The sequence below is a fragment of the Artemia franciscana genome, chromosome 7, assembly GCF_032884065.1.
Source record: "Artemia franciscana chromosome 7, ASM3288406v1, whole genome shotgun sequence".
NCBI classification, from domain to species: Eukaryota; Metazoa; Arthropoda; class Branchiopoda; order Anostraca; family Artemiidae; genus Artemia; species Artemia franciscana.
Window position 1 is genome coordinate 9,619,274 of NC_088869.1, and position 15,863 is coordinate 9,635,136.

The 15,863-nt window shown below is 33.5% G+C and overlaps 2 protein-coding genes across 3 annotated transcripts in view; one reads left to right on the forward strand and one right to left on the reverse strand.

The window, feature by feature from the left end:
* LOC136028820 (uncharacterized) overlaps positions 1–12,148 on the reverse strand; it is a 34,007-nt gene extending 21,859 nt beyond the window's left edge. Inside the window, exon 1 of the mRNA XM_065706741.1 lies at positions 12,004–12,148. The gene's annotated coding sequence lies outside the window, so the exon portion shown is untranslated. The remainder of the gene's footprint in view (positions 1–12,003) is intronic.
* Positions 1–15,863, forward strand: part of LOC136028821 (uncharacterized) — a 79,979-nt gene that overhangs the window by 19,691 nt on the left and 44,425 nt on the right. The window contains exons 1-2 of one of the 2 annotated variants that reach the window (XM_065706744.1): positions 3,496–3,608; positions 9,177–9,209. In XM_065706744.1, coding sequence (XP_065562816.1) covers positions 9,182–9,209 — 28 coding nt within the window. In that variant the 5' untranslated portion in view covers positions 3,496–3,608; positions 9,177–9,181. Of the gene's footprint in view, positions 1–3,495; positions 3,609–9,176; positions 9,210–15,863 lie in introns of those variants that run through there. The other variant, XM_065706742.1, reaches the window with a different exon arrangement.

The following is a 15,863-nucleotide window of genomic DNA, read 5'->3' on the forward strand; positions in this document are numbered from 1 at the left end:
AATGGATCCTTTCGTCCAGTCACTGGGCACTTTCTGGTCGCTCCATATCTGAGTTAGCAGCGCAACCAAACTATCATACAATCGTGGACTGAAGTTTTCAACATCTCAGATGTAATGCCATCTACTCTTGGCATTCTTCCATTCTTCAGCTTTCTGACGGCGGCTATGATTTCTTCTGGAGACGGTGGATCTTCGTTTATATCAAAAATCATAAATAGAGTGTCAGGAATTATATCTCGGTCATTAATTCTTGGTCTATTTAGTAGGTTCTAGAAGTGGGTTGCCCACCTCTCGACAATCTTCAAAAGGTTTATCAAAGGGCTCCATTCTCGTCCTTTACTAGGTTAGTCCTGTTAGGCTTGACTCCAATCATATCATTGGTTAATCTGTAGACTATTTTTGAATCTCCCTTCTTTGCTGCTTTTTCCGCTAAAGCTGCTCTATGTTCAATAAATTGCCTCTTGTCGGTTCGGATACTCTTCTTTACTTGCTTGTCTATTTCTCTGTTAGTCTTGCAAAACAACTCACTCAGATGCGTCTGAGGCTGACAGAATGAAGAGTTTGGCTGATTTTCTTGCATCAATTAGTTTTCAGGTCCGTTCGGAGATCCATCTTTCTTTCTATTTCTTCTTTTAGCCTAATTTCTCCTCTGCAACTTCTCTGTGCGTTCTTTTCAGTTTCTTCCATATGTTTTCGACATAAGTATTTGGTTCTAATTCCGATTGCAGGACTTGAATCTATTTGAACGTTCTAGCTGGAACATTTGTGTTGTTTCCTTGTTGTTCAGTTTTTCAACGTTGAAGGGTTTGTGTGCTGTCGGTATGACAAGGTCGTTGTTTAGGGAGATAATCCATGTTATTTCTGATCAGATCGGAACTTACTTCTTCAATTTTCCTGTTCAACAGGAAGTCAATCCCCCACCCCAAAAAAAAGTTCTTGTCAGCTCAAAATTCATTTCTTTAAGTCCTTGGGCCAAGAGGTAACATTGCAAAAGAAGAAAAAATAAGTTGAAAAAGGGCTTCAAAACTTTTTTCCAACATAAAGCTTGAAGCTTACAGCCTTAATTCCTTGGGCTTAGAAGACAAAAATGAAAAAATTAATTTTTATTGGGACAAGGGTCCCCTAAAAACTGGACCTAGATTTTTTTTGGATTGGCTTAAAGTTTATGTTTGAAATTCGTTGGGTGAAAAGGATCTCGATTAACAAAAAAAGACAAAAAAAATATTAGCGAAAAAATTGGGCCCAGTAAAGGAATTGGGCCCAGAAACAAACTACTAATAGATCCCAAACAAGTAGACCCTAATATTAAGATTATTTACTTCAAGGGCATGTTCCCTTCTTTAAGAATTGTCAGACTATTTGTTTCTTTGAAACTTTTAAGATCGTTCTTCAGGCTATGGTGACCACACATTTTTTTTTAGAGGGAACTGGTCTTAGGAAGGCTTGAAACGGGCAGAAAAACTATTTTTTTCCCTATAAGTTTGGAACCTGTTGATGCCAGCCCGTTAGCCAAAAGTATTCTTTTGTAAAGAAGTGTGTTGGGCCATTTAAGCCCAAAAAGGACCAAAAACAGTTTTTTTCCGAACCTAGATTTAGAAAACAGCATAGAACTAGAGGTATTTCTCGATCGGCTTTAAAGTTAAATGTAAGCCAGGCCAATAGAGCCCTAACTAAGACTAGAAATTGGAAAATATTAGGTTGTATCAGTTCGTGACGCCAGAAAATAGCACAACATGTGTCTGTGTCTCTCCTACTGACAATGATCCAGTATTGTATATTGTATATCCCGATATTTCTCTAATGGGACTTGCTCTAAATGCATGCCTTAGGTAAGCTTTACTTAAATGAAAGCTATAAAAATCTCCATCAGTTCAAAAATATTATTAGTTCAACCTGAAGTATTTTGAAATCTATTGACAAAACCTAAATTTTCCCTGTCTAAGTCTTATCTCTAAGTATTCATAGTAAGTTGAGACCATGTCTGTATCCAGGATTTTTTCTAGGGCGGGGGCACAAAAAACTACAAAATACACCAAACTTTTTAAAAAAATATTCTTGCTACTTTATTGTTAGTTGGATGAAAATTTTGTAGGGGGGGGGGGGTTCAAACTGGGTAATCCTCTCCCCCCTGGACATGGCCATGCTTGAGACATAATTTTGTTTAAAGAGAAGAAACGTAATTTTTTCGAAATTAAAGTCCAAAACATTGAGTTTCGAAATTAATGAGGTCCAATGTTCAAAAATTAGTTTGTGGTGCATGGAAATAGCCTTTAGATTTGCTTCATATCTCATACAGTACTTCAGGGAGGCAATCCATAGTGGAAAATCAGCTAGGAAGAGGTTTTCAGCCCATAAACTCCCGTCAAAATGGACGAAGCTCAGACGAATTATCCATTAATCAGAATCCCTTACGAATGCTGTGTCGTTTACTACTTTTGTCACATTTTACCAAATTTACGACTTTTACATGCGGTAAATTTTATTTGTTTTTAGTTTGACTTGATTTTTCTTTTCATTTTCTATTCGTTTCAGAATTCATCTGTTCCTCTGTTATACTGTATATTATCTTTATTTTTAATGGAATTATTTTTTTTGTTTCAATTCGTTTTGATTTTTGTTGATTAGTTTGCATTGATTGATGTTGGTTCTAAGCTCGAATTACTATAAGAAAATTTTTCTCGCCGTTTTTATTTTATTATGTGTCTTTACTTGTCTTTGAAAAACTTCTTTTCTGGAAAATGCTTTTTTAAATTGATAAATGCAAAAATTATTCCCACACATAAAAAAGGTTGTTGGGTTCGATTTCCCCTTTTATTTCACTATGTTTGCCATTTGTCTATTATACTTTATGTGCGCTAACCTTCTATTCTTCATGTATCTTGTTCAACATCTTTTTTGCAATTAGTTTATCATTTTTTTGCTTTGTTTGTTATTTTCAATCTATTTTAATTTTATTTTAAGCTCCCTTCCTTTACGGCAGTTTGTCATTTTTTGTACTTGTATTTCCTTATTATGTTCTCTTCTTTTATATTTGTAAGCCATTATACTTAAAGTTTTTATTAATCTTTTCTTATAAATTTGCATCTAAAAAACGAACAATTAAGGTCAACATTTTCTATAGTTTTCATATTCTTTGAAGCTAAAAAGAAAGTATATTTTCAAGTCCCGATAGAGCTCATCGTGAATTGATTATAGTGACTATATTTGAAGTTTTTCATGAGAACTAGCTGTCTCACAACAGACTACTTCAATTTCTTACAGTTTTCTATTTTCTTGAAGGCAAAAAAGGAAAGGATTGTTTCAATTCTGATTGATGTAGTAGTCAATTAATCATAACGACTATATTTGATGTCCTTACGTGATAACTAGAAGCCTCACGAGGGACTACTCCAAATTTTTACTTCTCGTGACTATATATCTTCTTTTGATGTCTTTTTCAACTCTAGCGATGGAAATTTGGATACAAATCGAAAACAGATGTTTTCAGAAACGAGTCTCGATACGGTTAAACAGTACTGAATTAGGATGTAGGTTGTGCTGAGAAAAAGAAAGGCCTAAGAGATCAAAAAGACAAAGACAAAGTTTTCGCAATTAGATCTTCTTTTAAAGTAAGTTCTCTTTCTATTCTGAAATTAAAAAATCAATTTTTGCCTCATTTAAATTTGTATGTGGTATAAATAAACAAGGGCCGGAACTATAGACACAGCGTAGTTCTATTCCTTTTTACAATTTCCACTGTCTATAAACCTACTTTTTGGATAAATCAATCTGATAAAAACTGACAGCAATAGCTATTACAATATTTTAATATTGAAGAAATATATACAGAAAATAATCCACAGGGGTCCATTGCGGCACATCTAACAATCATAATTCTTACCTGCCTGACTTCTTAACTCTAATAAGTCTTGCTTTTTATTAGGATTATTTTTATTTTGTTATTTGGTTATTTACTATTATGATTATTTTATTACTTTTATTTTGGATTGTAAAAAAACTTCGTTTATGCGTATTTTAATTGTACAGTATTTCCCATTTGATTTTTGTATAATTCAAATAAAAGTAACTTCCTGTGATTATAGCTTGTTTCCAGACAAGCATAATCAAACAGTTTGTGATAACGAACTACAAGTAAGGAGCGACCCGGCTCAATAGTAACTGAAACTCTAAAAAACGGAATTTTGATACCAATAGATACGGCAAAAGAAATGAATTTTATGTTGGTTTTAAACATATAAGTTTAGCCAAGTTTAGTCTTACTCATCAAAAGTTACGAGCGTGAGAAAATTTGCCTTATTTTCGAAAAAGGAGGAAACACACCCTAAAAGTAAAATAATCTTAATGAAAATTACACCATCAGATTCAGGGTATCAGATAACCCTGCTGTAGAGGTTTCAAGCTCCTATCTGCAAATATGTGGAATTCTGTATTTTTTGCCAGAAAAAAGATCATGGATGCGTGTTTATTTGAATTTTTTTTTTCCCATGGGTGATCATGTCAACCCAGTGGTATTTTCAATGGAGGAATTTTTCATAGGGGAAGAGAATTTTCCATGAAGGGGGCTCCGTTTTTTCCAGCATTATTTAAAAAACAATCAGAAATTAAATAAAAAAAACAAGTCTTTCAACTGAAAGTAAGGAGCAGCACTAAAAATTAAAACTAACATAAGTTATTACGTATATGAGGGTGCTCACCTCTTCTTCAATACCTTGCTCTTTACGATAAAGTTCGAATCTTGTTCCAGTTCTTTAAGAATGACTCCTGAATCACAAAGGCCTTTCAATTAGAATAAATAGCTCTTTTGAAAGTACTAAAAATACTTTAGAGTAAAGAGCAAGGTATTGACGAGGGGACAAACCCCCTCATAAACGTAATAATTATGTCCGTTTTAACTTTAAATGTTACTATTTACTTTCAGTTAAAAAAAATTGTTGTTTTTTTATTTAATGACTATTTAGCACTTTTTTGATAGGAAAAAATCTATATTTACAGGACAATTTATTAAAAAGGTATCAAATTCAAGAGCAATTACTTTGTAAGGAAATCCTTCACAGATTACTCTAAAGAGGAGAGATCTACCATCCCCCCTCAAACCCTCCTACGACGTTGAAGCGGTTTTTTATGTTTTTGCTAATTACTTTGCGATTGTCAAAGTACTGTCAATTGTTAATCACAATTTTTACATTGGTTCCAGTAGCAGTCGTAGTAGCATTGGTATATGCAACCAAAACAAAGAATAATATAAAAAACTTTAGATTTGAAGAAAAGTGAACGGTGATAAAAACTGGCAGTTTAGTTTTGATTTAGAAAAATAATACTTTAAGCTGTATGCTTATGGATTGGTAGTACATATACCGGACACGTTTCTGAAAATGGGTAAAAACGCTCATCTAAAGTTGCCGGTATTGAACACACCTTTCACAAATGAACTTAGTTCAAATTCTTTACTTAAGGGTTTTTAAACCCATAGGCTAAAAACAGTCAAAACTCGTAGGTACTACTTAGTCAGGGGTTGTTCCTTGGGTGTGGTAAATCAAAAGATATTATGTAATGTTTTTTGAAAAGCTTAGAGTTACAGTTACCTCCATCCCACTAAGTAAGTTAATCAGTTTGTCTAATTCGTTTGCTCCTACGTTATTTAAAATAAAAAATTACAGACCCTCGGAAACTGTTGAAGCAATTCTTTTACAAACATTTGCGACAAAAAATTTCTTAGAATAAAAATTTATCCTTCTCTCCTATATATTTGAAAATTAGCAGAGTTCTTCATTCCCAGGGCCCTAACACACTTGAAGGTCATGATTGCAGCAATAGGTGTACGCTAGTACAGAGAAAGCCCATAGTAGCCAAAATATTAAAGACACATTAAAAACCACTATCTCGTATGGAAAACTTCCCGTTAATGCTGATTCGGGAATGATAGCTATTATTTAAATAACAGTAAAAGTTTATTTCAAAAACATATTCCGGAAACACTGACCAGTCTCTCTTTTTCTGTTTTGTTTCTCCATTACTGATAGGGCACTAGAATATCATAAAGAGCTGTCTAGTGTTATTTGAAATCTAATAGTCACATTTACATGCGTTTTGCAATTTCCACATGACAACACCATCATAAAATGCCTTATGATGCCAAAATCCTATTTTAGCGTCATTTCAAAAGTGTTTAAAGCCTTTAAACCATAAATAGTTTGCCACTGAAATCCTTATGATCGAAAATCCTCATACTGGTGTTCAAAGTGCCCTCTTGAATAGTTTCCTATCCAGTCACCTTTGCAAGTGGAAAGTAAGGAAAAAATTTTTGATAAAAGCTTTAATTGATTTTATCACGGAATGGCAGTGGAGTGGTAGTTCTCAATTTACATCAGCAGTCCAGGAGTAGTTCTTAATATATAGTGGCAATAAATAATAGTTGAAAATACATACCCCTAACATTGATTTATTTCCCCCTCTATATACCCCTATATGGATTTAATCCTTAGAGACTCTGTTCTCTAGACATGTTGATCTTTTTCTTGTTTCCTGTATTTCTTTCGGAGAAGCTCGGTAAATATCGAGCATATAATTTTGCTAACAAATGATGTTTTTTAATTTGGAATAAAAATTTTTGGGAGACAGGGGGGAGGTGGGTGCTAATCAAGATTTACCGCAGTTGCAAGTGTGACCAGAGCCGCTGACGAATCGAATTCATCATAATTCGAATTATGAATTATAGTTCATAATTCGAATTATGAATTATAATTCATAATTTGAATTATGAATTCATCAAAAAGAAAAAGAATGAAAAAATGAGAAGAATGAAGTGAAAAAGAAAGTGAAAAAAAGTGAAATGAAAGTGAAAAAGAATGAAAAAGAGTGAAAAAATGAATTTGATGAAAAATTCATCAAAATTATGAATTATAATTCACAATTCGAATTATGAATTCATCAAAAGTGAAAAAATTCATCCGAATGCAAAGCTGTTTCGTTAATGATAATCATTCAGCTATCAGCTAGAAGCTAATGATAGAATGATTCGTTAATGATAATCATTCAGCTATCAGCTAGAAGCTAATGATAGAATGATTCGTTAATCATTATCGTCATTTCAACACTGAAATTAATTACAAAACAAATTCTTTGAAATTACAAAAAAAAATACTTAGTACCCGAACGTGTCATCGACGTTTGGTTTAAATGAGGTCCAGTGGAACAAGGGTTTAGTTTAATGGGATTGAGTAGCACAGAAGCTCAGTTACATTGGATGAGTTACACCCACCCCAGTTTTATAAAATGTATAACTTCATTGCAACACTATCATGCTTTTTTATGCTTTTTAAAATTTTTATGCATTTTTATGCATTTTTATGCATTTTTATGCATTTTTTTAAATGCATTTGAATGTCAGGTCATTCAGAAGAAAAATACTGTTATTTTAATTAAGGTTCTAGAGTAAAGTCAGCCGAAGAATGCACATCCTGCCCACGACCCAACAAAATATTGTCCCCATTGGTGGGGCGTGTGCCCCCCATTGGGAATAACGGTACTACTCTATTATTAGACTGGATTCTATTGGAAACTATTGGAAATACTTCGAAATTATTATATTAAACAAACAACTTTCTCTCGTCCCAAAAACACGTTTAGAAACCCACAGAGAGAGATCAACATATTTACTACATATTAGGCAAAAACAATGCCTACCTAAGTCATCTTTCAAAAATCATTGGTGAAACCCATTGGGCTATGTATGAAGGTTGTTTCCATCCTTATAACCTAATACTACTATATATTCATACTTCACAGCTAAATCAAACTATAAAATGTAAAAGATTGACATAATTAATAAAATATAAAAAGATAACTAAATAAATTTAAATCCAAATCATTAAGAACTTAACAGAACTTAACCTTTCAACCTACTCTTAAACTGGCTAACATTAATATTATATGCTAGTTTATAATCTCTTAAGTTGTAAATATAAGATTTTTAATTTAGTAAAGCAAGTCAAAGGACTATTTTCAAATGTCACTGAATCCCCTTAACCACTAACAACTTAATTTTGTAAAATTTAAACTCTTTAAATCCCTTTATATGCGGAATTTGAATATCTTGGCATCGTGTCTTAGAAAAATAAAGCCCTCTTTCTTTTATTATTTTCCAGCTCCTAAAAGCTCCACCTTTGGACGAAAGCAAAAATGATTGTACATGCAAATGGTTTTTAATAGGAGTCCAAAACCTCAATTTGAATTTGCAGTGTACATATTCCCTACTATGAAATACAAAAATCCAGATAATTTTTACCCAAAAATTATTTGTTAATCATAATCAAGACCAGTTGTGTGTGAGCACTTTTTTCCTTGTTTTATTGTTTCATCTATAAAGTTAGTCCATTTAGCAAGTGAATGGCTAAGGAACTAATAATGTTTTTTGCTTGTTCTTTGAAGCTGTGACTCTTGTATGAATTTTTATGTTTTATTGAAACTTAAAATACAAAATGATATATCAACCTATTGTAGTCCTTAAGGCTAGGTAAAAGTGAAGGTCAAAAGGTAAAGTTGGGTAATGAAAAGATCGATCGAATGGGCAGCTTTGCTTACCTTGGTTGTTTTATTAATAGAGACGGTGGGAGCAGTGAAGATGTTAATAGTAGAATAGCCGAGACTAAGGGTATTTTTTGGAGTTAGAGAAAAGTTTGGACGAACAGGAAGATAAGTTTGCGAACTAAGATTAGAATGTTGGAAGCTACAGTGATGACAGTGGTCAAATATTGTTCAGAAGCATGGACACTCCGAAAAACGGAGGAAGATTTGTTAGATGTTTTCCCGTTAAGTTGCCTACGGTTCGTTTTGGGTACCCGGCTGACTGACCGTATTTCGAACAGCAGGTTGGGATGATGTCGTAAAGAAAGATTTAAGGGAAATGGGAACATCTTGGGAAGGTGTGAAGAGGGAGGCTTTGAATAGATTAAGATAGGGGAGGACCGAGTTTAGCTGTGTAAGCCTCAGGCGTCTCGGTGCTGCGTTGAGTTGTTAGTAACAGTAATAGGAGATGAATTTCATTTCATCTATTACCTTCTTAAGCCAAATACACTTAAACAGTTATGTGAAGGTTTGGGGTCTAGCCCATTTCATTTTATGGTTTTGCTATAATGATGAGTTTTATTCGTCAGTTTCATGGTATTATTTTTTTCTAGGCCAAATGGCAGAAGATTCATCAGCAAAAATAAGTACGTATCCTATTCGTGTTTATATTGATTTTATTACGGAGTGGCAGTGGAGTGGTAGTTCTCAATTTACATCACCAGTCCAGCAGTAGTTCTTAATATATAGTGACAATAAATAATAGTTAAATACATACCCCTAACATTGATTTATTTCCCCTCTATATACCCCTATATGGATTTACTCCTTTGAGACTCTGTTCCCTAGACATTTTGATCTTTTTCTTGTTTCCTGTATTTTGAATCCTCCTTCTTTTCAAAACTTTTCTCCAACCAAACCTTAAATTGCATATATCCAAGCTGGTAGTCCATTTAGTGGAATTTTAGCTTACCAGCGTAGTTCTGAAGTCCTTTCTTTTGCTAAATATGTTATAGAAGAAAATGTGAGAAAAAATCGAAGTATTCAAAATAATTCACTATTTATATTAAACATTATATAACGAAAATTCATGATGCTACTACAGTAAGTTTCCTGTCACAATTCTCCATTTTATTGCAAGCCCTATTCCTGCTAGATAGAATTTCTTATTCAGCTTTAGAAAGGGTTCATACAGGATTATAAAGCTAGCGTAGTTGTGAAGACCTGTATTTTGTCGAATTCGTTCGTTAGGACAACTAAGAAAAAATAGTATAAACAAAATCACATACAAAGAAGGAATTTTTTAATTATTGTAGTGATTTTTCTGCTGTAATTTCAGAATTACTTCTAGAAATAACTCTAGAAATTTTGTAAATATATCTATCCCCTCTTCTAGCAGAAATCTTTTCCAATTTAGCTTTAAAATATTGTCTATGTAACGGGGGTAAGACGATTGATGGTGTTTGAGGTCAATTTTAACGCAAATGTAACCGTAACGATTTGTGTTTTGCCAATTCAGTCATTAAAACTGAACAAAAAGCGACACCAAGCAGGAGTGACTTATCAAACAGTTCGTGGTGATGAACTGTAGTAAAAAGTGACCCGGCTCAATAGTTAACGAAACTCCAAAAATCGGAATTTTGATACCAATAGCTACATTAAAAGAATTGGATTTTTATGCTGATTTTAAATATATAAGTTTTAAGTATATAAGTTTCAAATTTAGTCGTACTCATCAAAAGTTACGAGCCTGAGAAAATTTGCCTTGTTTTGGAAAATAAGGGGAAACACACCCTAAAAGTCATACAATCTTAACAAAATCACACCATAGCATTCAGCGTATCAGAGAACCCTACTGTAGAAGTTTCAAGTTCTTATCTACAAAAATGTGGAACTTAGTATTTTTTGCCAGAAGACCGATCACGGGGGCGTGTTTATTTGTTTGTTTGTTTGTTTGTTTTTTGTTGTTTTTTTCCCAGGGGTGATCGTATCGACCAAGTGGTCCTAGAATATCGCGAGAGGACTCATTCTAAAGGAAAATTAAAAGTACTAGTGCCCTTTTAAGTGACCGAAAAAATTGGAGGGCATCTAGGCCCCCTCCCAACGCTCATTTTGTCCCAAAATCAACGGATCAAAATTTTGAGACGGCCATTTTGTTCAACATAGTCGAAAAACATAATAACTATGTCTTTGGGGCTCACTTACACCCCCACAGTCCCCAGGGGAGGGGCTGCAAGTTACAAACTTTGACCAGCTTTTGCATACAGTAATTATTATTTGGAAGTGTACAGACCTTTTCAGGATGATTTTTTGGTTGGGGGGCGGTTGAGGGGAGGGGGCTACGCGGGAGTATCTTTCCATGGAAAAATTTGTCATGGGGGAGAGAAATTCCATGAAGGGGGCGCAAGATTTTCTAGCAATGTTTTTAAAAAACAATTCAAAAATAAATATGAAAAAGTGTTTTCCACTGAAAGTAAGGAGCAGCATTAAAACTTAAAACGAATAGAGATTATTACGCATATGGGGGTCCATCTCTTCCTAGATAGCTCGCTCTTTACGCTAAAGTATTTTTAGTAATTTTAACTATTTATTCTACAGCCTTTCTGAAGGGCCAAGAAACGGAGATCAGCACCGCCGGTAGGGACTGTAAAGTCTAATGGCGCACTCTTTACCTTTTTACCTTTGTGTTTCAGGGGTCAATCTTAAAGAATTGGGACAAAATTAAAGCTTTAGTGTAAAGAGTGAGGTATTAACGAGGGTGCGAACCCCATCATATATATATAATAAAAATACACGAATATAGAAGTTTGTTACGTAAGTTAATTTGTAAGTTATGTATATTTTTTACTAATAAAAACCTTCGTTAAAAATTTTAAATTCTAGTTGCCTTTTTAAGTAACCGAATAATTGGAGGGCAACTAGGCCTCCTCTCCCAGCCCTTTTCTCTAAGTCATTTGATCAAAACTAATAGAAAGCCCTTTAGCAAAAAAAAAATTAATACGCAAATTTCGTTTTAATTATTCACTTTCGGAGAGCCAAAATAAAAACATGCATTAATTAAAAAACGTTCATAAATTAAATAAAAAAAACAAGTTTTTTTTAACTGAAAGTAAAGAGCGACATCAAAACTTAAAACGAACAGAAATTACTCCGTATATGAAAAGGAAACAAATAATTGAAGAAAAAATGGGTTTAATTTTTTTATAAATAAAGCAGTGACAACAAAATAAAATAAAAACTACACTTTAACTAACAAAAAATAAAAATACTCCGAATATTTCGGCCCCACCTCCGGGAGCCTTTCTCAACGGGAAAAAAAAAACAAAAAGGGAGAAAATTACAACAATTTAAGACTATTTTTAAGACATTTTAAAAAATGCCACGACAACTAAACCAAACTAAAAATATAAACAATCAAACATAAAAGAAACAAGAACTCACATTTTTAAAACAAACACTCCCGCACTTGACTGTAACTTTAGAAAAAACTGCAATAATTGTTTCTATTGGCACTTTCCTCTGCCACAATCGCTGTATAAATGGGGATCTATCAAAAATGAAAAATATAAATACTTGTAACAATACGAAAAAGAGTCACCCAACCCCCAAATCCAATCAAAATCTTACAGGTTAATGAAACACAATTATGAATTATAAATTGAATGGATTTTTTCATTTGCTATTTTAGCTGCCGTCTGTTGACTTCTTACAGCATTGACCATGCTTTGACCTCCGTTCGCAAGGTTATTACTTGTTTCAGGACAATTATGCAAACCAATACTCATTGAAGTTTTTGACTGGTCTTTAATTAAACTATTATAAATTGAATTTATTTTAAATTCCCCCTCATCTCTATTGATACTAATACCCCCATAGATAATCTTTTTTATTTCTATAATTTCTCTGAAACTTTGTAAAAGTCCTACAGACTTATCAATAATTTTTGTCTGATCAAATAAAATACTATGATGAGGAAAATTATACACGTGACCAGCTATAGCGGATTCAAAAGTATCAGGTTTTTTATTTTGTCTTAGCGAGCAATCTATCGCATATTTGTGTTGCTGTAGCCTATTTTTTAAATTCTGCTGTGTTCTACCTACATAAAATTTACCACAAGAGCATGGAATTTTGTATACCCCCTGTTGTATATTTCTTGGAACTTTATCTTTTCCGTTATTTAGCCATGAGCTTATATTTTGTCCTGATTTAAAAGCTGTTTTTATATTATGTTTTTTTAATTCTTTCCTTAATTTCTGTGACAACCTTGGGATATAAGGCAAAGTTATGTAATTTGGTTTTTGATTTGATTCATTTTCTTCTAATTTTACAGGTTCCAGTAACTTTTTTTTCCTTTTTTCAATTATTAAGCAGTGTGGTCTAAGAAATTATTTATATGAAAAGGGCTTTTCCTCCTCAACGCCCCGCTCTTTACGCTAAAGTTTGACTCTTTTTCTTAACTCTACTTTTTTTAGAAGTAAGAAACTTCAGCGTAAAGAGCGCGGTGTTGAGGAGGAAAAGCCCCTTTCATATACGGAGTAATTTCTGTTCGTTTTAAGTTTTAATATCGCTCCTTACTTTCAGTTTAAAAAAATTGTTTGCTTTTATATTTAATTCCTGAACATTCTTGAATTAATGAATGTTTTGATTTAGGCTCTCCGCTCATAAATAATTAAAACGAAATTTGCATATTATTTTTTTTTTGGCTAAATGGCTTTCTCATAGTTTTAACTGGAAGATTTTGAGAAAAAGGAAAGGGGGAGGAAGCCTAGTTGTCCTCCAATTTTCTGATTACTTAAAAAGGCAACTAGAACTTTTAATTTTTTACGAACGTTTTCATTAGTAAAAATATACGTAACTTACGAACTAACTTACGCAACGAACTTCTATATTCGTATGTTTTTATTACGTATATGGCTGGGTTCACACCCTCTTCAATACCTCGTTCTTTAGACTGAAACTGGAATTGTGTCCCAATTCCTTAAGAATGACCCTTGAATCAAAAAGGAAGTAGAATAAATAGTTGAAATTAATAAACATACTTTAGCGTAAAGAGCGAGGTATTACGAGGGGATGAACCCCTCATAAGTGTAATAATTTCTGTTCGTTTTAATTTTTAATGCTGCTCCTTACTTTCAGTTGAAAAAACTTTTCATACGCATTTTCATTGTGCATTTTTTCACTCATGCTTAATTGAAATTATATAAAAAAAAACTAGTTTTTTAAATTGAAAGTAAGGAGCGACATTAAAACTTAAAACGAAAAGAAATTACTCCGTATATGAAATGGGTTGTCCCCTCTTCAACGCCTCGCTCTTTACGCTAAAGCTTTTAATTGTTTTAAAAAGTAGAATTGTGGCAAAGAGTCAAACTTTATCGTAAAGAGCGAGGGATTGCGGAGGAGACAACCCATTTCATATACGGAGTAATTTCTGTTCGTTTTAAGTTTTAATGTCGCTCCTTACTTTCAATTTAAAAAACTTGTTTTTTTTATATAATTTCTGAACGTTTTTGATTTAATGCATGTTTGATTTTGGCTCTCCACATATAAACTATTAAAATGAAATTTGCATATTAATTCCTTTTTTGGCTAAATGGCTTTCTCTTAGTTTTGATCAGACGATTTTGAGAAATAAGGGATGGGGAAGGAGGCCTAGTTGCCATGCAATTTTTCGTTTACATAAAAAGGCAACTATAAATTTTAATTTCTAACGAATTTTTTTATTAGTAAAAAATATACGTAAGGTAAGAATTAACTTACGTAACAAACTTTTATATTCATTAATTTTTATTATGTATATGAGGGGGTTTGTACCCTCGTTAATACCTCGTTCTTTACACTAAATCGTAAGTTTTGTCCTAATTCCTTAAGAATGACCCCTGAATCAGAATGGCCGTAGAATAAATAGTCGAAATTACTAAAAATACTATAGCATAAAGAGCGAGGTATTTATCTCCTCCTAAATACCTCGCTCTTTATGCTAAAGTATTTTTAGAACCCCTCATATGCGTAATAATCTCTGTCCGTTTTAAGTTTCAATGCTACTCTTTAATTTCAATTGAAAAAAATTTCCATGTTTATTTGTTTTTTTTTATTTGTTTTTTTTATTATTTTTGTTTTTTTATAGTAATTTTAGAAAATCCTGCGCCCTTTTCATTGAATTTCTGTTCCCCCATGACATATTTCTCCAAGGAAAGATCCTCCCACATAGCCCCCTCCCCTCAACCCCAGCCCCAAAACCCAAAAAAATCCCCTGAAAACGACTGTACACTTCCCAATAACCATTATTATATGTAAACACTGGTCGAAGTTTGTAACTTGCAGCCCCTCCCCCAGGGACTCTGGGGGAGTAAGTCATTCCCAAAGACATAGTTATTATGGTTTTTGAGTATGCGGAACAAAATGGCTATCTCAAAATTTTGATCTGTTGACTTTGGAAAAAAAATGAGCGTAGGAGGGGGCCTAGGTGCCCTCCATTTTTTTTGGTCACTTAAAAAGGGCACTAGAACTTTTCATTTCCGTTAGAATGAGCCCTCTTGCGGCATTCTAGGACCACTTGGTCGATACGATGACCCCTGGGGAGAAAAAACAAACAAACAAATAAACACGCACCCGTGATTTGTCTTCTGGCAAAAAATACGAAATTCCACAATTTTGTAGATAGAAGCTTGAAAATTTCGCTATAGGATTCTCTGATACGCTGAATGCGATGGTGTGATTCTCGTTAAGATTCAGTGACTTTTAGGGGGTGTTTTCCCCTATTTTCTAAAATAAGGCAAATTTTTCAGGCTCGTAACTTTTGATGACAAAGACTAAATTTGATGAGACTTATATATTTAAAATCAACATGAAAATCTGATTCTTTTGATGTATATTTTAGCTTCAAAATTCCGTTTTTCAGAGTTTCGTTTACTATTGAGCCGGGTCGCTCCTTACTACAGTTCGTTACCACGAACTGTTTGATTCTCTTATGACAAATTTCTCCAAGGAAATATCTTCCCACATAACCCCCCATCAACTTCTCCCCCCCCCCAAACCAGAAAAAAATCCCCCTGAAAACGTCTGTGCACTTCCCAATAGCCATTAATATATACAAAAAAACGGTCAAAATTTGTAACTTGCAGCCCTCCCACGGGGACTGTGGGGGAGTAAGTTGTCCCCAAGGGCATAGTTATTAGATTTTTCGACTGTTTTAAATAAAATGGCTATCTCATAATTTTGATCCGGTGACTTTGGGGAATAATGAGCGTGGGAGAGGGCCTAGGTGCCCTCCAATTTTCTTTGTCACTTCAAAAGGGCAC